The sequence below is a fragment of the Balaenoptera borealis genome (genome assembly GCF_965194805.1).
Source record: "Balaenoptera borealis genome assembly, chromosome: 5".
Classification (NCBI taxonomy): Eukaryota; Metazoa; Chordata; class Mammalia; order Artiodactyla; family Balaenopteridae; genus Balaenoptera; species Balaenoptera borealis.
In genome coordinates this window covers 65,453,430-65,480,122 of record NC_138862.1, presented here as the reverse complement: position 1 = coordinate 65,480,122, position 26,693 = coordinate 65,453,430, and the positions used below count along the sequence as shown (strand labels likewise).

At 44.4% G+C, this 26,693-nt stretch overlaps 2 protein-coding genes across 5 annotated transcripts in view; one reads left to right on the top strand and one right to left on the bottom strand.

Annotated features, from left to right (window-relative positions):
* B4GALT4 (beta-1,4-galactosyltransferase 4) overlaps positions 1–11,441 on the top strand; it is a 51,056-nt gene extending 39,615 nt beyond the window's left edge. The window contains exons 9-10 of one of the 2 annotated variants that reach the window (XR_014245362.1): positions 7,610–7,694; positions 9,576–11,441. The gene's annotated coding sequence lies outside the window, so the exon portion shown is untranslated. The remainder of the gene's footprint in view (positions 1–7,609; positions 7,695–9,575) is intronic. The other variant, XR_014245363.1, reaches the window with a different exon arrangement.
* UPK1B (uroplakin 1B) overlaps positions 427–26,693 on the bottom strand; it is a 31,477-nt gene continuing 5,210 nt past the window's right edge. The window contains exons 2-8 of one of the 3 annotated variants that reach the window (XM_082394783.1): positions 18,151–18,250; positions 16,917–17,117; positions 14,430–14,504; positions 13,626–13,748; positions 11,561–11,740; positions 7,017–7,100; positions 427–5,576 (exon numbers count right to left, since the gene is read on the bottom strand). In XM_082394783.1, coding sequence (XP_082250909.1) covers positions 5,526–5,576; positions 7,017–7,100; positions 11,561–11,740; positions 13,626–13,748; positions 14,430–14,504; positions 16,917–17,117; positions 18,151–18,250 — 814 coding nt within the window. In that variant the 3' untranslated portion in view covers positions 427–5,525. Of the gene's footprint in view, positions 7,101–11,560; positions 11,741–13,625; positions 13,749–14,429; positions 14,505–16,916; positions 17,118–18,150; positions 26,548–26,693 lie in introns of all 3 variants that reach the window. The other 2 variants (XM_082394782.1, XM_082394784.1) reach the window with 2 other exon arrangements.

The window sequence follows — 26,693 nt, the reverse complement described above, 5'->3', positions numbered from 1 at the left end:
GAACCCTGGCTCCAGCAGTGAGAACGCCGAGTCCTAACCACTGGACCACCAGGGAATTCCCTGGGCTTCTCACATTCTTTAAGGAAGGTTTCCTGACTCTACATCCCTGTCCTAGCTCCTAGAGAAGTTTGGTACCTTCTGGACTTGAAAGTGCATTCCATTCTAGGAACTTCCCTGGTGGTGCAGTGGTTAAGAATCCGCCTGCCAATGTAGGCGACACGGGTTTGATCCCTGGTCTGGGAAGATCCCACATGCCGTGGAGCAACTAAGCCCGTGCGCCACAGCTACTGAGCCTGCAGTCTAGAGCCTGCATGCCACAAGTACTGAAGCCCGTATGCCTAGAGCCCGTGCTCTGCAACAAGAGAAGCCACCGCAGTGAGACGCCTGCACACCGCACCAAAGAGTAGCCCCTGCTCACCTTAATTAATTAAAAAAAAAAAAAGGGCATTCCATTCTCATCTAGTCTCTAAACATTTTTCCAGACTCCCTCCCTGGTTTTTCTGCCCTTTGCCCCCTCACTTCCACTCAAGCCCCTGGGGGTTTCCTGGGGCCCCAACTGCTCTGTGAATGGACTCTTGGGAGAGAGGAAAGACATTTTCTGCTGGACTAAAAACCTCCACTTTCCCCAAGTCCTATACATATATAGTCTCTCTCAAAAGCCATTAGTATATCCCACAAAATGGAGCATATTCAGGAACATTTCATAAGTTCTTTTTTGCCCATCACTTTCCAAAAAAGTTTTTTAAGTCTATTCCTTAGTACTTTAAATGTTTAAGCTATTGCCACCTTCATTAGTTTTAAGTCCACTGAAGACCATCTTATACTTGCTGAGAGGGCCAGACCAGTCTCTCAAAGATATTCACAGAGGAGGGTGTGTGATGTGTGTGTGTGTGTGTGTTTGTGTGTGTGAGATCTGGGGCCTTGGTGGAGAGGTTGGTGAAGGGTGACGCACACTAATTGAATGCTTGCTCTGTATTTCAATTTTCCTTGGTTTTTAAATTTTAACTTTCCAATATTCCTATAGGTGTGTATGTAGTACTGCAAAGAAAAAACAGATTCAAGTTAAGTAACTTCCCGAAGTTAGTAACAGGAAGAGATAAGATTTGAACCCAAGTCTCTTGGCTCCAGTGTCTTGTTTTTTCCCCCCAGAATATCACATTGTCAGGAGATTATGAGATTTCTTTGTGAAGGCAATAAGGGCAGAGATCTCATTTGTAGCTAGGATTCTGGAAATAATGTACAGAACTTGAGATATATCCATTAAAATGCCTTATCTTGATACCCTAGTACGTTCTTCCACTATTGAATAAGAGTTTTGCTATTACTCACAACTATTGTTTGAGGGCCAGTGAATTTGGACCAGTATATTTGGTCATTAAGCTTGTTGCAGTAAATTGAAGTAACATGATATTAGTTGGCATGTTCCCAGGGAATACAGGCCAAGCAGAGATCTTCAGACCAGATTTATGGTATAACTTCCTGTTGGTATTTCTTACAGGCTGTTAGCTGTTTTAATGCATTCTTTACATATCTTACGGAATCCTCCCAGTGAGATCTGTCTCCCTGAAGCAGGTTCCAAGAGGCTGACTTGCCAAAGTCATGCAGAGCTGGGATTTGGAGCCAGGTTTTTGACTCCAAAGCTCATGTGCTTAACAACTTGATGGTATCGAATAAAACAACAAATACACAAAGAGAGGCAATAAGGGTGGGGAGAGTTGTTTGGATATTGTCTATCCCCTTCAACCAAAGATACCCGGGGACACGCTGGCAGATACGTGAGTCAGATTCTGACTCATTGCAAAAGCTCTTGAGAACACACCATGGGGAAGCTCGAGGTGTCTCAGGGAAAGGAAGTCAGACAAAGTCTATGAGAGCGTTTGGGTTTGGGGTGGGTCATTTGGGGAGGTTCTAAGCCAGCAGGTTGTGTTCTGTATTGGACGTTGTCAGAAAGCAAAGACAGTTCTGATTTACCCACAGGGAGGGACTAGAGGAAGAATAGAGCTGTAATTGTGAGCATGTAGCAGTCACTTATTTTAGCAAAAAAAAGGGTGTGTTTGGTATTTTGAGGGTGGCACGGTGACCTTGTTTTTGTGCTTGGACAGAATTATGAAGTGGCCTCGCTTTGCCTCATTTTATGTGACCTTATCTGAGGCTGGTATTCTGTGAATTGTTTACGTCTGGCAGGAGAATAGCATGGCTTAGTTGTGAGTGCCAGGCTAGCTTCTGGATGTCAGGGGCTGCTCTTTTTTCAAGAGGAACTCAGGGTGGAGGCCACTAGAAAGTAGGGCATGATGGCACCATTTAACTCCAGGATTTGGCTATTTGTCTTTTTCAAAGGAGGTGTGTGTGTGTGTGTGTGTGTGTGTGTGTGTGTGTGTGTTTTGGGAGTTGATTGGGGGTGAGGGGGAGGGTGGGTTAGAGAAGGGTCTGGGAACTATACATTTCTCAGCAATGCGCCTTTTCCCAAGATGTTTTCGGATTCCCTCATTGGATGTGGCCATTCAAGCCTTGTGATAAAAATGTCACATGTGAAAGCAAACTCAATAGCTTACAACTAGTCTCCTCTGGGTTTCTTCTTTGATTCAGTCTCACATGTTGGAGATGATAAGGATCTGCGTGAGGTGAAACGGGAAAGGGAAATGACACAGGACGAAGGAGGTTGTTCATTCTATAGAAATGAGAAAGCAGCTTAGTTTCCAGTTCCTCAACTACAGCCCGGCTTGTCAGTCACATGGATGGGGGTGGGGTTTTAGAGGAGATGCGATTTTCAAACTCGCGTGACTGTTACTATTCCTTCTTTCCTTCATGGGTAGTCAGAAACTACCTGGTCTGCTGCTTCGAATGGGAGCAGTCCCTGTTTATTACAGCTTATGTGGGGAAAAAGTTATAGGGCCAAAAAACATGAGCAGAGGGCTTCCTAACGCTCAGGGTGAACAGCCTGCCAGGAACCTGAGTAACAATCTGGGGAGGAAAAAGCCAGCCAAGGAGCGTGGTGACCCGTCTGGTATTGCAATCAGGTAAAACCTACCCCAGAGTCAGCCTGACCCAGTTTTCCGTGTTAGGTGGTAATTGTTCTTTGCCCACCTGATAAGCAGGCCTTGTTGCAGAATTGGGAGATTTCTCGAGATGGTTTTTTCTGGGTGTGTCTCACCCGCTGGCCTGGTGGGGCTGGTGAGGGCCTCACCCGAAACAGTGTGGCTTGGGTCTCGCTGTGAGCCCCACTTCTGTCCCAGAAGCCAGATGGAAGAGGGACAAGGCTGGGCTTCCAGGGAAGGTGGAGAGGATGGAAGCAGAAACTGGGCAGAGCAGGAGCTGCCCTGAGATTAAACTGAAGACCCTCGTAGCAGGAAGTGCAGGAGTCCTGAACGGCTGGACTCTCTGTAGCGAAGTCCTCAGGCCCGGGTCTGTCGCAGCTGAAAGGTGTGTCCTCCCCAACTGCTGGGGGCTGGACATAGTGAGTACCTGGGTTCAGGGTCTTATTTTGTAGGAAGCTAGCTGGAGAGGGGGCGGACGGTAATGACCAATAGTTCGTGGTAGAGAAGGCAGGTGCTAAGATTTAACGAGCAGCAGGTGGGCCATCTTCCTCCACAATAGCTTGTTCCTGCTCCTACTGTTGCACTGGATTCCGCCAACTGAGATCAATTTCAGTTATTAAGGAAAAATCTGCAGAGAAGATTAAGAGAGTGGGGACTAGCTGTCCCTCACCCTTTAGTATGAATTAGCTTGCAAAAAGGCTTTCCCTTAACCTAGCTGAGATCAAGTCACAAGGAGAATGGAATCTTGTAGGGAGAGAGAATTTTGAAGCTCCGAAGCCTTGGAGGGGGAAGGCAGGAGTGGGTCTGGGACAGGATTTGCTCAGGCATGAGGGCACTGGAAAATCCAGTTGGCAGCAGAAGAAAAAGGCACCAGAACACATGAGAGAGGATGGACAGAGAGAAGGGAGAGAGGTGCTTAAAGCTTTGCCCAGAGTAAGCTCTTTCCTTCTCCTCCTCTCTTGAAAAAGACCACAGAGAGAACCTTCTCAGCCAAGTGCAGGTGTCATTTATCTCGACACCCCAAGCCCTGTCCTGGAGAGGCAAGCGAGGCAGGGGAGGGGCAAGCTGGTGGTGTGTCAGAGCAGGAGCCTTTGGCTCCCTGTCCTGGGAATCAGGGATCCGGCTGCTGCCCCCAGCTTTACCGCCCAGCTTTACTGCTTTACCAGGCTAAAGCGCCCTCCCCTTCCTTGTCCCTCCCTGCCCCGGGGCTCAGACTGAGGCACAGGAACCTGGGTCGAGGCCTGGGAGTGGGCTACTCCATGTGACTGAGTCGGCTGTGAGTGGGACCCTGAAGTGACAGGTACATTTCCTTCATAGGGGACACAGTTGAGCAGTTGGAGTCAGAGATGCAGGGGGAAAGGATTTGAGGAGCAGCAACTCCATCCCCACTTCAGGGCAAAGAGTAGCAGGAGCAAAAAGTAAACTTGGAAGTTCCAATCATTCAGCTGTACAGCAGGGTTACCCGGTATCCAGAGGGAAGCCACGCCTTACTGCATTTTCCATCTCCTAAATTTTAATTCCCGTGAGCCTACTAAGCTCTTCTGTTGGAACACCCATTTTGCTAGCCTCATATATGACCAATTATGACACTGGTAAAAAGAAAAGAAAGTGAACATATTTAAAAGCCCTCTTTATTTATAAGGCTAGACAAATGTTGTTATAAGAACTTCCTTCAGATTGCAAAAGGAAACATGGATCAGAAGAGAAATATTTTGACAGTAAAAAAAAATCACCATAAATCACCTATCTAACAGCGGGCTTGCTTCTCCCTTATTTGAAAGGGGCTTTCGGATGAGATTGGTAAATATATAACAGGTCCCTCCTTTGTCCCCCAGAGTCCACATACTTTTAATTAGCGGGAGAATTGAGGTTACTAACACCTATCACCCTGCAATGTCTGAGAGGAAACTTCAACCATTGTTAGCTCAAGATCAGGCATTGTCCTGGAGAATAAAAGGATCCCCAGGTGGCATTAAGAGAATCACTTGAGTCTCTGTAGATGGGAGCCACCGTAGAACAAAGGCAAAAGATATATTTCAGCAATCTTTTCCTTAGTTCTCTCACCTGGACAATACTGAGATGAATGAAAGCCTTTGAAGGTTTCTTTTAGAAAGCAGAGAGAAATGCAGGCAGATTCGCTGTCCAAATACAGACTTGGCTTGCTGTGATAAGACAGGCTCCTGTGAATGTCTTTGTGCCCCCAAATTAAAAATAAACAGAGATGGGAATAGTTATTATCTACTATACTGAACTCTCCCTTTCCTACGGTCTATAACAATGTTGCAGAATCCTAGATCAGGGTGCAATCACTAGTGGTGAGAATTTGAGGAGTCTGAGAGCCTAAAGAGCCTACAGAAACTCCACACCAACTGACTTGGCAATTTGAGGAAGAATGCATAATTTCCCGGGGAGCACAGAGGTGGAATATTAGGAGTTCCAGCACCAAATCCAGAGTCGCTGTGGAGAGTGGTATGGTGGTTACACTTATTCTTAATATTCAATTCTGCTCCAGTAGAACATGGTACCCAGGAGAACCCAAAACTAGAATACAAAGGAAAAGAAAAATAAATAAGGAATTGTTTTAGAAACATCTGGTACTTGCGGAAAAATGATATGAGGTTCGTTCAGGCTTAGGTGACACTGGATTTTTAAGAATGATCTTGCCTTAAGCATCATCACGGGGGCAGAGGTGACTCTGAGTCCATCCTGTCACACAGTGAACCAATATTTTCCCAAATGACCAATGCATGATGTTCTAGAATCACGAATGGGTAAAAAATTTATGCAAACTGCAAGACAAACCAATGTAATGTATTTTAATGTAAGAGTTCTAAAAGTTCTTTGATGAAGTTTCAGATTTCATATTGCAACTAACCTTTAAGAAACTACTACTTAGCAAGTTTTGTGTAGTACCAAAGGAGAATATTCACAATTATTTTTAGATAAGGCTACCAAAACACTTCTGTTTTTTCAACTACATATCAGTGTGTAGGATGGACTTCTTTCAAATCCTTCAACCTAAGCAACATATTATAACAGATTATATGAAGAGGAAATATGAGAAGCCAGCTGTCTTCTATTAAAGCCAGACATTGCAGAGATTTTCAAAAATGTAAAAAAAACTGCCACTTTTCTCATATATTTTTGTTTGGGAAAATAGTCACTTTTTTCCCACAGAAATATATTGTTAATAGTAACGTAATTAGTTTGTTATTGTTATTTTATATGAATTAACACGTATTTTTAAAAATTCTGTGTTAATTTCCAACAGGGTAAATATCAATAGATACAGCCCTCCATAGACAAAAGCTTTCTGGAGTCCTCAGTAATATTTGAGAGAGTGTAAAAGAGTTCTGAAACCAAAAGTTTGGGACTGCTTCCTGAATGCAGTGGCTCTTAATCCTGACAACAAGTTAGAATCATCTGGAAAATTAAAAAAAAAAAAAAAAATGACCTGGGTCCTGCACCTAGATCAACTGAAATCTGAATCTCAGAGGTTGGGGTTCAGGTATGCTTTTGTCCCCCAAGCTGCCCCATGAGGTTTAAATGTGCATTCAGGGCTGAGACCTACCATTCTACCCTCTTGCTGCATGTGCATCACATAAAGTGGTCAGAAGGATGAGGTGAGACTGGTGAAGGCAGCTCTTTGGAAGGAGGGAGGCAGGTTAGAGGAGGCATCTAGAGAGATGACAGTCTTTGATATCTACTTGAAATGAATTTATGAGATCTGGAGAGATGGAGGAGCACACAAGTGCATCCCAGTCAGCCAGAGAAGGATCTGGTTGGTAGGGGAAGTTCACGCCCTACCTCCCGAGGGAATCCACTGTCCTTGCCCTGGTGCCAGCAGCTTCCTGACTAGCCTTCAGGTCTGAGCTTTTGTTTCGAGTCAGCCTAGTGTGCTTGGGTTAACCAGGGGCAATCTCAAGGTCTCTCCTTATCACTGTCCTCCCAGAAATGAAACATGTGATGGGAAATACTCACAGTCCAACAGAGAATGGCAAATCCAAACCACGCAACCCCCCAGGCGTGTCGGTTCATTGGTCCAGAGATCAGTTCATAGCAGCCCTGGAGGAGTGGGCGATTCCATATCCACATGAAAGGGACCAGAAAAAAGATGTAAGAGATGGGTGGGAAGCTGATTTGAATCAATGCCACCCCAAAATCCAGTTTAACATAACCAGGCTATTTCTACATTCCTGTGGACAACCAGGTATTAACTGTGCTGTACTGAAGAAATAGGAATAATCCTGATGAAGAACTATTCTGTATCATATTTATTTGTGTTTTTTCATTCAATCTAACTAACCGAGGTGCTGCTATTTTAGCATAACATTTTCCTCATATTGAATATGTGGCAATGTCAAGTATTCTTAACAAAATTTGAGTTTTTTTCCTCTCCCCAAAGATTTTATTGGTGATTTGTTTGAGGGCAGGGTCACTTTTTGATTTGTTTTTCAATAAAAGTGCTTCCAGTTAGTGAAAATTAGAGGCTTTATTTTTTAATCATTAAAGGAACTCCTATACCATGCTTTCTAAATTCTCATTTGACATCATATTTCAACATATCTTTATAGGATTCTAGAAGAGCCACGGGGTGCGTGCGAGAGAGTGAATCATTCTTTATTCATCGAGTCATTCATCCATGCATGCCATAATCTGGTAAGTTTTATACGTAGCACATTCTGTTCTAGTCTCTATGCAAAATACTGGAGCGATACACACGTATAGGGCTAGACCTGCCATCTGAGCGACGTCCACTAAAGCCCTTGGAATCACAGGAATGCCTAGGAGATGCCATGACCAGGCTGGTTTTATGAACACTGAGATCCAGAGAGAAATGTCTTAGAAAGGCTGACCTTGAAGTTTAGGCCCCGCCCAGGGTCTCCAGGTAGCCACTTGAAGTTCTGTCCTTTCTAACCCTGCCCCAGTCCCTGGTTCATCCACTTGCATGTCCTACCTTTGCTACATATGCCTTGATCTCTCCCCCATTTACACCTCTCCATCTACCTGACTCCCCCACTCACCTAGATGCTCAAATGAAAAATCTTGGAATTATCCTTAACTGTTTTTCTCTTAAGCAAACCCTTTTGGGTTTAAAATATATCTCCAATCCAAACACTTATTACTTCCTGTTACCGCCTTGGTCCACCACGGCCTCACTTCAGGATTCCTACAATCGCCTCCTGGCTGGTTCCCCTGAGGCCCGAGTCCACCCACGGTGCCCTACTAGTCTTCGTACAGTGCCAGAGGGATCCTTGTAGAACATGTCAGATCACTTCACCTTCCTGCTCAAAACCCTCTGAAAGTTTCCCACCACCCTTAATATGAAATTCTAAGTCTTCACCATGGCTACGAGGTGCTGTATGATATGGCCCTGCCTCTCTCTGTGACCCCAGCCGCCACCAGAGGAGGTTGTTTCACTGCAAAGCTAATGAGCTTGGGCTCAGGGCTGCTTACCTGCAAGACCATTTCAAAGTCCTGTACCTAGTTTTGCATGTGTAGTTTAAACTGTTTTTCCTGAGGAGAACCGCCCCCCCCCCCCAACAAATCTGGTAAGCTTCAGGCCCTACAAAATCTAGATTCATGCTTGCCTCCTACGCTTCCTTCACTTGTTCCAGCCTTGCCATACGGATTGCCTGGATGTTCCTCCAAAAAGCTAAGGCCTCCACCTCAGGGCCTTTGCACTTGCTGCTTCCTTTTTTCAGAACTCTCTTCTTCAATCTTTTTTAAATGAGGGTCTCCTTTCCTCACTTAATTCAGAACTCTGTGCAAATATCATCTTAATAAAGGCTTTCCTGACAACCATAGAGAAAAATACCTTTCCCCCCATCATTTTCTATATCCCGCTTTATTTCTGCTCATGGCACTTATCACTACCTGGAATTTATTGTGTATTGGTTTGGTAACTTGTTTGTGGTCTGTCTCCCATACTACAGTGCAAGCTCTATGAGGGCAGGGATTTTATCTTGTTCATTGTTGAATCTCTAGAACTTAGAACAAGGGCCTGGCACAAAGCAGGCACCTGATTAGGATGAATGGAATGTGATAAGAAGTAATAATACAACGATATTATTTGTGACACACTTGATGGTTCACAAACACTCCTATATCCATCACTCATTTGATCCCCCTGACAATCCTGGGAAGTGGTCATTTGTCCAATAATATGTATAAAAACCCACTTATGCCAGGTGCCAGGCACTGGGCTGGGCATTCAGCTGTGACAAGGCAGAAATGGGTGTTGCCCTCATGAAGCTCACAGACAAAAGCTCCAGTTTTTCACCTCTTCTCATTTAGTGCCTTTCATGATGCTTTTTTCTCATTGTAGTGGTGCTTACCTTGATCTTCCTTAGTTCCATCATAATGCTCTTGAGGTATAGTGATCAGAATTTGCACACAGCATTTTGGGGGCAGATGAACCATGATGTAAGAACATATATATTTGCGTCTGACATGCTATGTGACATTTGGTGGGTTTCTATTATTACTACCCTTGTGACAACTTCCCTAATTTTGTTAGCCTTTCTTTGTGCATTGCAGATCTCGCAAAGCTACAATGTGGATGAGAAAAAGAGTCATTCACCTCTTCATTTGCCCACCCACCAAACGTTTATTGATGCCTGCTTTGTGCCAGGCATTATGCTAAGTACTGAAGATACAGAACTGAAGGATGCATGGTCCTCAAGGAGACTCATAGAAAAAATAGGCTTGCAAACAAATAATTATATTTCAAGGTATCAGCTGCAATAATAGAAGTAAAGTATATGAGGTACTGGGGTGGCATACTTTGCTTTGTGGAAAAGGATTGTTATAGGAGAATTAGCAGGACCTGTAACTCGGAGAGAATGGTGGCGTGTGGGAATCTGGGAGACCAGGGTAGGGAGAAGCAGGAAGGATGAGTAGATAAGAGATTATGTCAGGGGTGACGAATGAGTGAGACTGAGAAAGTAGGAGCACCGGGAGTCAGGGACAGAGAGAAATTTCAAGATGCAGGAATTTGGTGTGGGAGTACTGCTCAGTGACATGACTTTGTAGTTGTGGTATAGCTAGTGGGTAGAGGAGGCGGTGAGGCCAAGGACTGTTAGGGAGGGTGTGACAAAAGTGTCCCTCATTACTAGAATGTTCTCTGTGTGAGGGAAAATAGTGTGGCTGTGAAATAAACCAATCATCTGATGGCAAACATCCTTTTTGGTCTCTTTCAAAGATATGATACAGTTTGTATGGAATCACAATCCAATCAAGATACGTCTGCATGGACTGGTTCCAAGGTTGAAGTGTTAAAAGCAGTTTATTATTCCTCCGAGTGATCGTTATATTGCATATTGTGATTATAGGCAATAAATTTAATTTTTTTAGCAGTCTGAATATAACTAATTAAAATGTTGCTAAAAGGCTAAATGAGGGTTGCTCTGAACAACTCTGCAAAATAATCTACATCACTCCCATGTCCTTTTCCAGATTAATACAACCAGTCCTAGTCTAGGCACCCTTCCAGGGGTGGCACGATGACCAGCAGTGACCAGCAGTGCCGTGTCGTTCATTCTGAAAATGCATTTTGTGTTATTTCCTGCCAGACCAAAGAGTCTGGCATTTCTCAATTATTTAATGTACTGGCACACAACTAGCTTTCCTCAAAGTGGTAATGCACAGCAGTGTAAGCATTTCAGAGGCTGACTTCAGGTGTGTGAGGATTCTCTTCAGCGCTTTTTGGGATTATTACCAAGTTCCTTCTTGGCTTAGAGTCTGGGCTCAGGAGCCAGGCTGCTAGCATTTGAATCCTGACTCTTCCACTTACCAGCTGCGTGACCTTGGGCAAGGCAATTATTAGCATCTCTGTATCTCAGTTCCTCTTCTGTAAAATTAGGATCAAAGTGGCACTACCCACTGAGCCTTAAATGAATTAATATCTGTATGGTACTTGGAGCAGTGTCTGGCACTTGATAAGTACTCAGTTGATGTTTGTTTTCATGATCATCATATCATTCTCATCAGGCTGGAAACACTTTTTCAAAAACCACTTGTATGTGAATTGGTTTCTACCCAGACCACCAATCTAATATTTTATTAAGACTATCCTACATTACCACTGAATGAGGCAGGTGGGTGTATCATTACTGCATCTACCCTCAGCAGTTGCCATTGCTTTGGAACCGGCAAAACATTCCTTTTTGTATATCATCCCTTTCAATTTACATTTTGCAAAAATAGAGCAAATCTTTGTTTGATATAAATATTTTTCCAAATACTAATTCTATACATTATACAAATAGTGTTCACTTAAACAAAATTGGATTCTGCTATTGCAATTCTCGCGTTCTGTTCATTTATTAAAATGTAAATTTTCCCAGATCAACCCTAGATTAGCACTTACATCTTACTAACAGAGAAGGAAATAGTTAACATGAGGTTTAGGAAAAAGGATGCAGAATTCCTTAGTGAGAGACCATTACCTACAGTTAACCTGTATTTTCTTCATAAAGAGCAGAAAAACCTCCTGGCAGGTCTTGGGAGAAGCAAGGACTCACCTGATTGTGATAGTATCCAGGTACCCCTAGTTTGCAGGCATCCAGGTTGAGAGGTTCTTTAAGGTTGTTCATAACACAGCACTGACGAGGCCAGGGGGAGTCGGCATCATTATTCTCAGTCCGGAAGGCAGAGGTGTACTTCTGCCAGTCTGACGGTCCATTTACACCACAGCAATTGTCCTGTCAGCACGTGAGAGAAACAAAATTCTCTTCCATAATCCTTGCTAGAGCCACCAAGGTGGCATCTGAGACTTTATGGAGAAAGAAGATATGGAAATTATACCGTATCTTACGTTTACTAAAAATCCCCTAATGAGAGCTGAAGGTGTTTTTAAGGTATTACATTGTAGAGTTTGCAAAATACTTTTACATTTATTACCTTACTAGCCATTAGTGAGCTCTGTAGCCTTTGACGAGTTAAACTTTCTAAGCCTCATTTTCCTTCACTGAATTGGGACAAATATAGTACCTACCTCACAGAGCTGTGTGAGGAATAAATTAGTTAATACATTTAACACGTTTAGCACAATGCCTGGCCCATAGTAAACACTTAAAAAATGTTAATCATTATTAGTACTAATATCTTGATACAATAATGTGAGAGTTATAATTATTCTCATGTTACATATGAGCAAATCGAGAATCAGAAAATTAAAATTTTTGTGGTGAAGAAATTATGAGTAATTCTTCTTGTTTTACTTTTCTGTATTTTTAACATTTTCTGGAGCAATTATGTATTATTTTTATAATGGGGGAAAATAAACTGGAAAAAATAACCAAAACCCAGTGGCACATGGTTATGCCTCTACATAGGAAAGGAAGATCACTTAACACATAGCTCATATTACTCTGGATAGAATTGAGGATAGAGGATAAAACACAATTCACATCACTTTCCTTCCATTTTATAAATTCTGCTAAAATGTTTCAAGGGAAGAAATAAAAACTATGGCATCTCTCAACTTTTAGGATAAATATATTCAGCAAACTTGGTGATAAAGCAACTATCTTAAAAGCACGTCCTGTTTTGCCACTGGATTATGGAAAATATCTCACCAAAGAAAATAATCATTCTGTAATTTGACCTGAGCATTTTGGGGGGAAATGGTTAAGTTTGAACCAGACTTATTTCAGACTGGGCTTTAAAAAGTTGGTAAGTGGATTTTCAAATGTGTGAGCATTCACATTTTCATTTGAAAAGCTTAGTTCTTTGCTAACATAGTGGGAAAAAAAATACTTGACTTAGAAGAGTGATAGGAAGTGAAAAAGTGGCCAATAGATTGGAGGTCCTAATGGGCTAAAAAAATATAGAACAGGAATATTAGACTAAATGAAGGAAATTTTAGAAGACAGAGGGTAGAGAGTTCAAAGAAGGGGTGGAGGCTATAAGCGGGTTTGCTGATGAGGGACTGGGAAACAGGTGGTTGGGTGGGGAGGGGGTCGGGGAGGTGGGAGAGTTGGGTCACACGAGGGCTTATGCAGGGATAAGAATTCACATACGGCAGTGTAGGGGTGATAGTGGGTATTCTGAAAGACTTGAACTTTTGATGGTATTTGAGGTAAATGCGGATATAAGGTTACGATTGCCAGTTAGAGAAAAACAGGTGATCAAATCAAGTCATAGCCTCTGGTCCCTAACAGGACTAGCCCACAGGTGTGAAAAGGTACTAAACAAGCAAAACAGACAATAATTGCCACTTGAGTTCATCGTGGGGTGGAGGCAACATTTTTTTTAATGTAAGTGATGCTTGAGTTCTAAGAGGCAGAGTGTGTGATTAATCTAAATTTCTTACCAATGTCATTGCTCCTATAAATGGAAGCTAATCAACATCATAGCTTAAAATAAAATATAGATCTAGGGGTCCCACTGAGTCATGTGTACACCCCCTAGTCCCTGCCAGTAAATGAGAGGAATAGAGGAACTTGCCTATGTCAAGTCTATTTGTGAAGGAAGCCCCCTTGGAGGCAGTGGTCCCCACACTTTAACTTCATTCCTAACCATCCATATGCCCTTGGATACTGGTTTAGGTACCAAATGGCATCTCCCCAGGACTGCAGGCATTACCTGGAGCATAAGCCTGTCCCAGGTCTTGGTGACTCCATTGTTTTTCCACTGGTCATCATTGTTTGGAGGACTGTTGTTTCGGTACCTCTCCAGCATCTGCTTCAGGAAGAGGTTGGGTGTGAACTATTATGGGAGGAGGCAACACAAGAGGAAGAGTTAGCCCAGTAATCCTCAAGGAGGCGAAGTGATTTGCTCGGCATGTTGCTGGGGGCCCTGAACATTGTCTCTTGGAGTAAAACTGAGCTCAGAGTCACTGAGTAGGGCTGGGGGTGGGAGTAAGGCTGCTCTGGGTGGCTGCAGTCCCCCTTGTAGGGAGAAGACCCCCATCTCCAAAGAAATTCCAATGAGATAAGGGTAGACAGGCATTGTGTGGTGGCCTAGGCCAGGGAATGGAAAAAAGGAGAGAAAGCAGATGCTGAATGGGAGGATGGCTCAGATGTGGTGGATTACTGCTCATCCCAGTGGAAGGCCAGTGGCTGCGGCAGAGTAGTGAAGAGCATGGCGGTGCAAGCTTGGGCCCTGGGAATCACACGGCCTGGATTCAGGATTCCACTTTCACTTACCAGCTGCGTAGCCTTGGACAAGTTACTTTATTTTTTAAGTCTTATTTTATTTTTATTTATAAAATGAATACCTATTTCATAGGGTTACTATGAGGAGAAAAAATATATATTTATTATTAATGTGCATATTACAATGCCTGGTACAGGGTAAGGGCTTAATATGTGTCAGTTATTATAGTGTTATGATGGTAATGATGATTCATATGGTCATTTCTGCTCTGTCTTTTGAGGTTGTACTCACAAAGTCTCGTTGTGTTGCTGCTGTGATACAAGATGCCACTTCAAAGCCATATACAATAAACATCAGAATGAAATACTGGAAGGGAAACAAATGGAATACAAGAATTACATCTACCTCCAAAGGGAGTTTTTTGTTTTGTTTTGTTTTGTTTTTACAAATAACTGTTATGTTTTCTGCAGCACATTCACCTAAATATAATTATCTGATCATTTACATAATTATTCAACAAACCCTCATTGATCAGCTGCTTAGAGCCAGACTTGGTGCTAGGTGCTAATCAGATCAACTCTTCTCCTTTCCCCAGAGAACAAACGACTTTTGAACACAAAGCTTTCTCAGTTCAGTACCCTGCATTTCCATTTTAACTGGGAAAAACAGACAAGAGAATGAACTGGTGTGTGTGTGTATGTGTGTGTGTGTTCGTCCAATGGCTGGCAAGAAAATCAGTGTATCACACACTATGTAGAGCCTCGTAACTCCCCTCTCATTGGGAGACATTTTCTTTCTGGTTTACTGAGAATTGAGGATTACCGAGGTCAAAGATGAATAGGGCTGCGTTTAATATCCGTCTTCCCTCTTGGCAGCGCCCAGCCTTACCAGAGAGGAGCAGGCAGCCTCCAGGTACGCAGCTCTTCGCCGGCGTCTCCTCTCACTCACTCCCACTCCAGTTGCATCAGGTCAGTTGAGTGAAACAGTGCATAGTGTGTTTTGTTGCTGTGTGTGTGTGTGTGTGTGGTAGGTTGCGCGTGCACACGTGATGGCTCCACAACACACTTGCCAGTTTACGGCTGGCAAATATCTGAAGGACAAATGTTCTCCGAAGCTGGGATGGGGACTATTTGCAAGAGTCCTGTCTCTGCTGTCCTCAGCCTTGCACAGACGCTTACGGTGCTTGGGTTCTTCTGCGGAAGGGGCGCTGCGGCGGTGTTAGCGGAGGAGCGCAGGGCAAATGGTTCTCCCTGCCTGGGCAGGGGCGGTTCTCAGAGCGGCACCCTCTGCTGCCCATACCATTCCGCCCAGAAAAAGGCTTTGGCTACTGTTAACTCTCAGTTAACAGCAGGAGCCCCTTCACAGGCCTCATAACATTGCCCCCCGCTGTATTAGCGGCTGCCTTGCTCTTTGTCGAGAGCTTTGCTGGCTCCCTTTAAAGAGGCTCAGAAGCCCCTTAGAGATGCTCCAGAAAGGAGGCACAGGGTGTAGGTGTTCTCTCCTCCAGCCGCGTGGAGGGCGAGCTGCTCAGTCTCTTTGCCAGGCATGGTGAGGGATGTTCCCGGCTGTGCGAGACACACGTGACTGGCCCAGAGTGAGGCTGGGATGCAGCTGAAGCTCGCCTCTAAGGACAGCTGCCCTTTCTTTACCTTTCCCTGCATTCCTTAACCCCACCCTGAAAAAAGTGGGTTCTTTTGCCCTGGAACTAACTCACACTAAAGACCCAGAGAATGTAAACATTCTGCATTCCCTAGGTACCAAGATGATGTTAGTTCACAGGAAAAGCCAACCAACAAGCACCTTAGCTTGCTGGACTCGTTCCGTGAAGGTGGAACTCAGGTCCTGCAGCCTTTGGCTAGGAGAGTTATTTCAGGTAGGGAGTGGGGATGGGGCCCCATCACAGGGCGAGGAACTGCTGTCCTGAGCACGGGGGAAGGGAGTAGAAGTTTAGACCCAACACCGAGGGTTCTTAGCCCGGCTGGCTGCAAATTTGCTCCCATCTGCAAAGGCAGGGCACAACCTGCTGTCTGAGGTTTGGGGCAGAAGCCTCCCTATGGGGACACAGAGTTAGAGTCTCCACAGGCAGGTGGGAGCTGCAGCCGTTCTCTACATGTTGCCCATCAAGGGTTTCTAGGGTCCCTAAAAAGCAGAGTGAGTGCAGGTGGGAGCTGCAGCCGTTCTCTACATGTTGCCCATCAAGGGTTTCTAGGGTCCCTAAAAAGCAGAGTGAGTGCATGAAATGGGAGGTGTAGGCCATCCCACAACATCCTCAGCCTTGAGCTCAAAAATATCTACAAAAGCTCGTGCTTTCTCTTAAAAAATCGTGCATATTTTGTGATTTATATCCTAACATATCAACACTTGATTACTATTAAAACAATATTTTAAACTACTTACTCTCAAGAGGAAAAAGTCTAATTATCGAGTTCTCACTGTCTCTCCTTTGGCCTGTGTAGCTCCTGGCTGTATCTGTTGGGCCCATGCAGACACCAGTCAGAGAAGCAAAGATCTGGAAAATACTCAACAGGTGACCCCCAGGTGTCTCCCCTTCAGCTTCTCTGCGCTGGACTCTTCTGGACTTCCAATAGAGGAGAGCATCTTTGACCCCACTTGGATGATCTTCACTGCAGGGAGGGTCTTCCCCTCTACTCCCTCCTCACCTGGCACTCTGTGCTCCCACCTACCCCACTGATAAACCAAAGCGCTGTGCTCAGGGAAGAAGAAACAATCCATCAAAATTGGTCCAGGAGAGCAATGTAGAGAGTTTTAAGGTCTTACCGCCAGAAGAAGTTTCCTGTTGGACTTCATGATGCCTACAATGCCCAGGACAGACAGGCAGAAGAGGCAGATGCCGACAAACATGCCAATCCAGGCTGCCCCATAGATGTCATCATTGTCAGTGGCTTCAAGCAGCGGGTAGAGGCTGTGTTGGTCGGATACAAAGAAGATGCACTCTGCAGTCAGGGCGACGCCGCACATCTGGGGGCAGAGGGGGTTCTGTCAGGCTGGAGGCCATGAGAGCAGCACTGAGAAAGGGATAGAGGAGTAGGGGCGTGGTGGTAAGAGAGACTAACTCTGTCCCCTGCATAGGCTTTAAGCAACTGACTTAAACTCCTCATTGCCAGGAAATCAAACGGCTCCTTCCATCCTACGTGTTGGTTTCATGCCTCCTTCCACATTTCGCTCTATCTTCTCACTCTTTGGGAGGAGACCCAGACTATTTCAGACCATCTATAAAACCCCTGGGGCGTGAACCACTCAAACAATGACTTCTTGTACGAAGATAATCTCTCACTCCCGTTCCCACTGCCCAGATTCCTGGATTGTAATATTTAAACTGGTCCTGGTCATGTTCTCTGTGCCAGAGAACCATGGAACATTAGAACTGGAAGGAACCTTGGTGGTTATCTTTCCTGCCCCCTGGATTTCATAGATGAAGGATCTTGGCCCTGAAAGGCAATGAATGACCTGTCCGGAGTCACGCAGAGTCATAGGGCTGGGCCCAGAGCCAGCGATCCTGACTCCTAAGTGCTCTCACCACACTGTGCCCACGCAGCCTGGCCTCTGAGTTACTCTTACATCCCAGTACTGGCCCCCTGTGTGACCAGCACAGGAAGATGCAAACATCTGTCCCCAACAACCTTAACAGTGGAGGCTGTGGAAATCAAACCAAGGAGGGATAGGAAAGACACACCAAAGCGCGTGTGTTGAGAGTGCTTGGAAGCTGACTATGGTTAGCATGGCTGCTTTTAGATTCTTGTGTTTTAAAGTTGGGAGGGAAATCTCTCTTTTTTTTCCCCCCACATGGTCTTTTGATATATTACATAGTTATATAGGATTATTTATATAGTTAACTTCTAGTTAGCATGTTTTACTAACACACTTCTTAAAAGAAAAGATGTAGGGAACCAGTCATTATGTCATTATTTCCCTTTTAAACTCTCACTTTCGATTGATCTAAAATCATAATTACAGGAAGAGCAGAATTTCCTGGAACATACTCATTACTTACACCAATAATCACATTTCCAAAAATCAGCAGGCCCTGGAAGCAACGAACGGTGGAGTCCTCTCTGGCCATCTTCACGGTTTCCCACAAGCTGAGGACACAGCTGAGAACATCACAGCTCGTTAGGAGCAGGGGATACAGACTGCGGCTGCAAGTTCCATAGCAGAACTGAGTCACGCCACTGTGCACTGCCTTCTCGTGTCCCAGAGCACCCAGACCAAGTCGTGTGATCGTCTAGCCGTGGAAGAAGTTTGCTTATTCAGTTCAGTGATCACAGTAATTTTATAAAGGAGAGAAAAAAAAAAAAGTAAAGCCAGCCCGAGTCTGATCACCAGCTTTCAGGAGTTCTTTAGGGTATGGAACATACAGACTGCATCCTTCTGAGTGATGAACTGAGGCCCCGTAGTCACCGAGGGCAGACCGGAGGTGGTGATGAAGCACACTGAAGGTCCCTGGTATGGCTCTTCCTGCCCTTGGTCATGGCAAACTGAAGCCCAAAGGATAAACCTATGGGCAGAGGGGGCAACTGGTTCCCGTACGGACTCTGGGCAGCGGTTAAAAACCATCATTTTCAGAATGTATTGTTATCTTCAAATAGAGTTGGCAAATTAAAAACACCCTGTCACATAAGGGGGGGGGGGCGAGGAGAGAAAGAGGGGCTAACATTAGTTCCTTCTCTGTGCCACTCTACTAGGTAATTTACATACACACATGTCATTCTCATAACCTAATTAGGTAGAAGAAGAGAAAGGGTGAGTTTGCAGATGAGGCAACTAAAGCTTAAATTGGTAAATTAAGTTCCCTGGGGTCATACAACCAGTAAGTGGAAGAGCTGGGCTGGAGGCTTTGGTGTGCATGACTCCAGAGCCCAAGTGCTTCTCCCCAGCCCATGCTGGCTCCCAGAAATTATGTGCAAGGCTTAGCGCTGTGTCTGGCACTTTAAAAAGTGGGTCTCTCCCTCCCTGAGGATTCTCTGGAAGGAATACAGGGTAAGTGTTTGGGTGAATTATTTTGGCCTTTGCACTTGAATTACCTTGAGATAAGCCATCCACATCTCTCAATGTTTTGCCAATTAATTAACTATCCACTTCATGCACTCAGGCTCTAAATCAAAATGTGTTATATGACACAACTTGCATTTTGAGGGATACAAAGATATGTAAGAGAGATTGTTGTATTCTAGAATTTCAGGCTTTAGTAGGGAAGCTGTGTTCCCAAATCATTAGAATGCGTCTAATAAGACCCTAAGTATCGTGGGAGTTCTGAGGAGGGAAGAGGTAAGGCGCGCAGAGTATATATGGTTTCGATGGGTCAAGAAGAGGTGGGTGGGAGTGGGAGGAAGATGGGGGTGACATTCCAGGTAAAAGGAAAGGAAAGGTCAGGGAGTAGAGGCTTAGAAGAACGAGGAGCCCAGGAGATAACAAACTTGCCAGTTTGGCGGAAGCCCCGGTTTGCGTGGGAGGGAAGCCTTCTATTCGACTCAGACCTTGCTAAATTGTAACTTCATTGTTACACTCTAAAGTAAGTATTCACAACCTTCCAAGTAATCTTAAACATCTCTAAATATTTTCCCTTACCTGTTCCCCTGGGCAGTGGTGGGAACTGGAGTTGAAATTTATGAGTGTTTTCTGTCCCGGAACTGGGCACATGGTGTACTCCATCAGTGTTTGCCAAGTGAATAGAAGAAATGGGGCCATTGTTACAAGATCCCTCTGCGTAGCTTCTGCTTAGAAATGCCATTCATTTCTTTCCGTTTGGAAATGTCACTTCAGGCTTAGAAATGTCATTCATTCTTTCCCGAGATAGTTGCACACTAGACGGAGTGGAGCCCGAGCGCCCCGAAGGAGTTAATGCACAACCTCCCCCAGAGGGGAGCCTTACGTAGCTGGATCAGCCACATTATAAAGTTCCTCACTGGAATGCACAGATATCGCTCCTGACCAGTTGGGTTACTGTCTAAACTAGAGACACAGATAAATAGACCATGAAAGGTAGAAGTTCAGACAACACAAGTACATAGAGAGAGTAAAGGGCAAAAGAGGCCAAAAGCAGCCCCATTATCACCCAGTACCAATTAGGACCCATTTGCAGATAGCAGCCTATTTATGGTCATTAGCTGGGCTTAAAGAACAGAAAGAAGACAGTTTGTTCTTTCAGGGAATTTAAAGTGTGATTGTAGCAACATGAATGCACGGCAAAAATGACTGTACACCGTAGAATAAAGGAGGAAAGTAGGGCTATGGAGAAAAAGGAAGAAGGCAGGTAGGTCACCAAAGAAAGAGGGCTTTATTGGTCCAGAAGGAGCTGACAGGACCCTGAACAAGAGAGCTGGCCCCAGTGACCCAAATATATCCCGTAAGGATGCATACTTTCCCAAAGATGACTCTGCTACACAGAGTTTTAAAAAAGGGGAAGAGACATAAGAATACTCTGTGGGAGAATTGCAAGTCAGAATTCGGGTGGGGAAATGCAGACCAGAGTGGGAAAAAAGAAGGAAGGAGACAGGTGGGAACTTGGTTTGAGGAAAAAGGAGAGTAAAGTGAAGAAATCTAGACAAGCATGAGGTAGGAGGTGCCAGCGAGGGGCATCTGATTTAGGAAGGCAGGACTGTGGACGGGCACGGAATGCTGAAGCGGCTGCTCACTAGATGTTTCTCCTTTTCCACTACGCGCTCCTTCTCCTCCTCCTTCAGCCGTGCGTAATAACTTAGATTATGGCACAAAATAAAGTGATGGTGAAAGCTGTCATTTCATGTCCTCAGCACATGCTGGCACTCTGTGTTCATCCTCTCAACAGACCTGAGAGATGGGTATTCTTACCAAAATCTGTACTGGTTTCTTACTGCTGTTGTAACAGATTACCAAAAACTTAGTGACGTCAGACAACACACAGGGAATTATCTTACAGTTCTGGGGGTCAGAAGCATGAAATGAGTCCCATGGGGCTAAAATCCAGGTGTCAGCAGAGCTGCCCTCCTACTGGAGGATCTAGGGGAGAATCTGTGTTCTTGCCATTTTGCAGATGCAGAAAATGAAGCTTAAAGAGATTAATTGCTTTGCCCAAGGCACGTTGCTAGAAAATGCAAAAGCGGAGACTCAAACCCAGATCATTTAGTTAACACTGCAGTTTGTAAAGACCTGCCATATGGCTAATACTTTCAGTAGAAAAAGAAACACCTGGCTTGTTTCCTCGCCAGCTCTGGAGCAGAGAGAGTAGGTACCACTTTTCCCTGCTCAGGTGATCCTGCCTTTGCCAAGGTCAGAATCACTGGGCCTCTCTTCACTCACTTCTCTAAGTTCTTGCCTCCTTAGCCCCTCAACACTGCACTCATACTTGCACATTTGCCCCAAACCCAGAGCTGCACCCACACGTTGTTCCAGAAAATCTGTCTAGATGTATCCCAGGCCTGCAGCTTTCTCACCCACCCCTTGGGAACAAAATTCTTAGAAGAGGTGCAAACGTGCAGGTCAATGTGAGAGCCATCATTTCATAGCCTCTCCTTGGCCACTTGTAGTTGACTAGGTTGTTGTCTAGAAGACCTAAAATATTTATTGCATCCCCCAAACAGCCACAGATGTCAAGAGGGGTGGCAGTTAGACAGCCAAGTGTAGGCTTCTGGCAGCTCGCAAGGTGGTCTACTGGCTGGGGTCTAACAGTGAGCACACCGGACTTGGTGTTAGAAAGCCAAGGTTCAAACCCAGTCTTGCCCAGTCCTTACGGGGTAACCTTGGGCAATGCCACTCAGTGTCTATTTCCTTGTTTATAAAATGGGTGAAACACAACTTGTTGATGGGCTTGTTGTTATCACTGAGATAAAAGATGTCGAAGTGATTGGTAAACACCAAGATCATTTACAAGCATGAGAAATTATGAATAATAACTAGAGGAATATTTAGGAAGGGCAGGCTATTGGGCTGTGGCTTTGCTTTATGTACCAGTGACCCCTGGGGCCTAGGAGGGAGGTTTTAATGGTTACTGATACCACAGCCAAAGGCGTCTAGGTTGAGGTGAAGCAGCCTCTTTCACCTCCCTCCTGCTCCCTACTCAAGGGCTGCTCTGTTGGAGGGTGCTAAAAGCCTTACCCATCTCCCATCTGTGCCCCTTTTTATTTTCCATGGAAGGATTCATTGGCCGGGGGAGAGGCGGGGAAACTCTTTGGGAGAGGGAAAAAAGCTTCCCAGTTGTGCTTGGGGTATGGCCAGAGTCAGGTACCAAACAGCAGGTCCCTATGGCAGGGACCCTCTGCACATTGCACCAGCATTCCTGAACAGTCAACACCGCCACTGGGCCTCATCCCTAGGCTTTGGCCAGCTCTGGAGCCTCTGGTCCAGACTATGAGGTGATGCAGAGATGACCCTTGAGGTTCCCCTCTGTACTGGGGCTGCTTTCCCCCGACACAGAAATCGCTCAGGGAGGACTCTGCTCTGCCCCCCTTGTGCGTTCTTTCCTCCTGGTATCAACCTATGAAGGGCTTCCTGCACTTTACTGCAAGAGTCTCCAAGGCAGAAGGCAGCCCTTGGGCCCTGTTTTATTTGTCTTTTTCAGTCCAAAGTGGCACAGCGCTTTACATGTGGTAGGCACTCAATAAATTATTTTACTCAGTAAAAAGGCAGATGAAGTAAATTTTAAAAATGTGTATTTGAATGAGAAGAATATATGAGCGAATTATTTGCCTAGACCTTTATTGCAGAACAGGTTAGAGTATGGTGAAGTAGAAAGAGAATGGACTTTGGACAAATCTAGGTTTGAATCTTAGCTCCACCACTTAGAAGTTTTGTGGCCTTTGGTAATTACTTAATCTTGTAGAGCTTTATCTCTAAATGGGTATTGTAATACTTAACTAAGAGGGTTACAATGAAAATTACATGAGAACATGTGTGAAGCTCTAACACAATATTAGTTACCCAACCAATATTCATTTTCTTTACCTTTGCCTCAGTTTCTTGAAGCAGACAGACCAGAACAAATAGTGAATGATGACGGCACCTAAAACTAGCTCTTTAATTTTGTTTTAAAACAGAGCCACATTGGGAATGTAAATTGGTGCAGCCACTGTGGAAAGGTTTCTCAAAAAACTGAAAATAGAACTACCATATGACACAGCAATTTCACTCCTGGGTATATAACTGAAAAAAAAGCCCCACTAATTCAAAAAGGTAAATGCACCTCAATGTTCACAGCAGCATTATTTACAATCGCCGAGATATGGAAGCAGCCTAAGTGTCCATCAACAGGTGAACGGATAAAGACGTGGTATATATATACAATAGAACACTACTCAGCCATAAAAAAAGGATAGACTTTTGCCATTTGCAATGACATGAATGGACTTGGAGGGTATTATGCTAAGTGAAATAAGTCAGACAGAGAAAGACAAATACTGTATGATGGGACTTCCCTGGTGGTGCAGTGGTTAAGAATCCGCTGCCAATGCAGGGGACACGGGTTCAAGCCCTGGTCCAGGAAGATCCCACATGCCGCGGAGCAAGTAAGCCCATGAGCCACAACTACTGAGCCCACGTGCCACAACTACTGAAGCCGCGCCTAGAGCCCGTACTCTGCAACAAGAGAAGCCACTGCAATGAGAAGCCCGCACACCGTAGCGAAGAGTAGTGCCCGCTCGCCGCAACTAGAGAAAGCCCGTGCACAGCAACGGAGACCCAATGCAGCCAAAAATAAATAAATAAATAAATAAATAAATAAATAAATAAATAAATAAATAAAATACTGTATGATATCACTTATATATGGAATCTAAAAAAATAAAACAGACTAGTGAATATAACAAAAAAGAAGCAAACTCACAGACATACAGAGAACACACTAATGGTTACCAGTGGGGAGGGGAAGGAGAAGGGGCACGATAGGGGTTGGGGACTAGGAGGTGCAAACTATTAGGTATAAAATAAGCTACAAGGAGATATTGTACAATATGGGGAATATAGCCAATATTTTATAATAACTATAAATGGAGTATAACCTTTAAAAATTGTGAATCACTATATTGTACACATGTAACTTATATAATGTACATCAAGTATACTTCAATTAAAAGAAAAAAAAACCAGAGCTACATTTTCAAAGGAAATATGGAAATATGATTTCAATATGAAACTCTCACATATAAACTCAGATCAAAATCTGGCTGAAAAAAGAGCCAGGAGCCTGAGACTCCCAGAGCTTCCCCTCTTCAGCTCTAAACTTCCTAACTACAGGGCTAGCCCCAGAGTGATTGGAAACTACTATTTCTAGAAATAAAAGACAGAAAAATGTAGGCAGATCACTAAGCTCAGAAGGCAGTTACCCAAGAGGTCAGAAGGCGCTCAAGGGTGAAGTTGGAAAACCCTGGTCAAATTGTGTAGGTTGATATTACATAGTCTCTCAATGGAAAACTTTTGGAAAGGCTCCTGGAAAACTGGGGCAAGTGAGTTAATTCCATAGTAAACCAGCTGGAGGAATCTCTAGGAGGGGTTGTGTTCCTGATACACTTAAAGGAAAGGCAACGTGATTTCTATGAAAGGAAAGGATCAGACCTGGCTAATCACTTGGGGTTCTTTGAAGGCTATTAAATGCCTGTGCACAAGGACACACGAATAAACTTATTTAGGTTGAAAAAAGATAAATTCTGACAAAGTTCCCCACTGATGGCTATTAAAAAAAAAAAAGATATTATGAATTTGTTGACCTTTCCAGAGAGGACAGGCATGGAGAGAGACCAAAAGAGAGGGACAAATGGGCTCTTTTCTACATACAGAATATAAACTGTGGTGGTCTCTGGGGCCTGGAGTAGTTGTGCCTTAAGAAGTTAATAACTTCTTGGGACTTCCCTGGTGGCACAGTGGTTAAGACTCTGCCTGCCAATGCAGGGGACACGGGTTCAGATCCCTGGTCCGGGAAGATCCCACATGCCGCGGAGCAACTAAGCCCGTGCACCTCAACTACTGAGGCTGCGCTCTAGAGCCTGCGAGCCACAACTACTGAGCCTGCATGCTACAACTACTGAAGCCCGTGCGCCTAGAACCTGTGCTCTGCAACAAGAGAAGCCACCACAATGAGAAGCATGCGCACTGCAACGAAGACCCAGGTGCTCCCTACAGCTTCAGTTCACAGGAGAGCCCTCCAGAGCCCCTGCTCCACCACAAGCTCAGCCATAGGCTCCTTTTTGCTTCCTGGTGCTGGATGGCTTTATTTGTCCACCCATTCTCTCCTGCTAACCAATCTCTCCAAATCCAAATTTCTCCTCTCCTACTCTGTTGCGCTTAAATTGGAGAACTTTTTGGCTTTTCAGCTCTTAGAGACAGACTAATGACGTCCCTTTCCCTGTATCTACAGTATTTGTCCAGACCCAATCATTTTGTTCTCTTTCTGGCCCATGGAGGGGAGGCTGGACAACTAAGGAGATAAAGCACAAACTCCTCGGCTTATATTCAATCAGTACCAACCAGGCTCCAAATGGCCAGCTACTTACCTTCCTCTGCTCCTCTGAGTGGTCTCTCATTTCTTCTTCTTGAACTCTTTACCACCTTCTGAAGCTCAGCTAAAAAACGTTTTCTTTCCCCAACTACCTTTGCCCAGAATTATCCTTCCTTCTCTACCTACCTCTCTTGCCCCAAGCAAACAGCTCTCCAAGGGAGCCCACACTGGGTCCTGTTTGGTGGATGTGTGTGTGTGTGTGTGTGTGTGTGTGTGTGTGTGTGTGTGTGTGCGCGTGTGTGGCTTTTCTTCCCTACTGGCCTCTGCCACGGCAATCTAACCTGGCACCTCATTACCGTTTTTCTTTTTCTTTCTTTTTTTGTTACTTCTTTTCTTTACCCAAGTTTGTTAATAAGTTAATTCTGAACCCACAAAGGAATAGATTGCTGTACATTTAAAAAAGTCATTTGACAAATAATTGCAGTAAAGAAACAAAAATTATGAACTTCAAATTACTTGATGAGTGACACACTTAAAAGTCAGTGACTACACTCCTAGTAGTTTTTGTCTTACTGAGAAGGTATGTGATTAGGGAGAAATTAAGATGTCATTTATCCCAGGGCCATTATTGACCATGTGCCCTTTCATAGCATGATTGAATATCAGCTCTGGCTGCAAACCGAGAGGCTTCATAGTCAGCTCCGTCATGGTGCAGACAAGGAAACCAAAGCTCTGGGAGGGAAAGTGACTTGTTCAAGATCATCGATGTGTCATTTTCAGGGTCAAGATTTCAGTCCTGATCTCCTGACTCTTAAACCAGGCCTTTGTGTTGAATTTGTTGCTGATCTTTCTTCTTTTTAAGGAAGGGAGATACCATCTCCCTTTATGTTTCTTTAAAATTAAGAGATACCCCCAATGCCCTGCCCTTTTTCCTTACAAGTTTAGCCAGAAGGGGAGTCACATAAACAAAGCTGACAAGGTGAGAACCTTCTTTTTTTTTTTTTTTCTTTTTTTTTTATAGCTACTTTATTTATTTATTTTATTTTATTTTTGGCTGTGTTGGGTCTTCGGTTCATGCGAGGGCTTTCTCTAGTTGAGGCAAGTGGAGGCCACTCTTCATCGCGGTGCGGGGA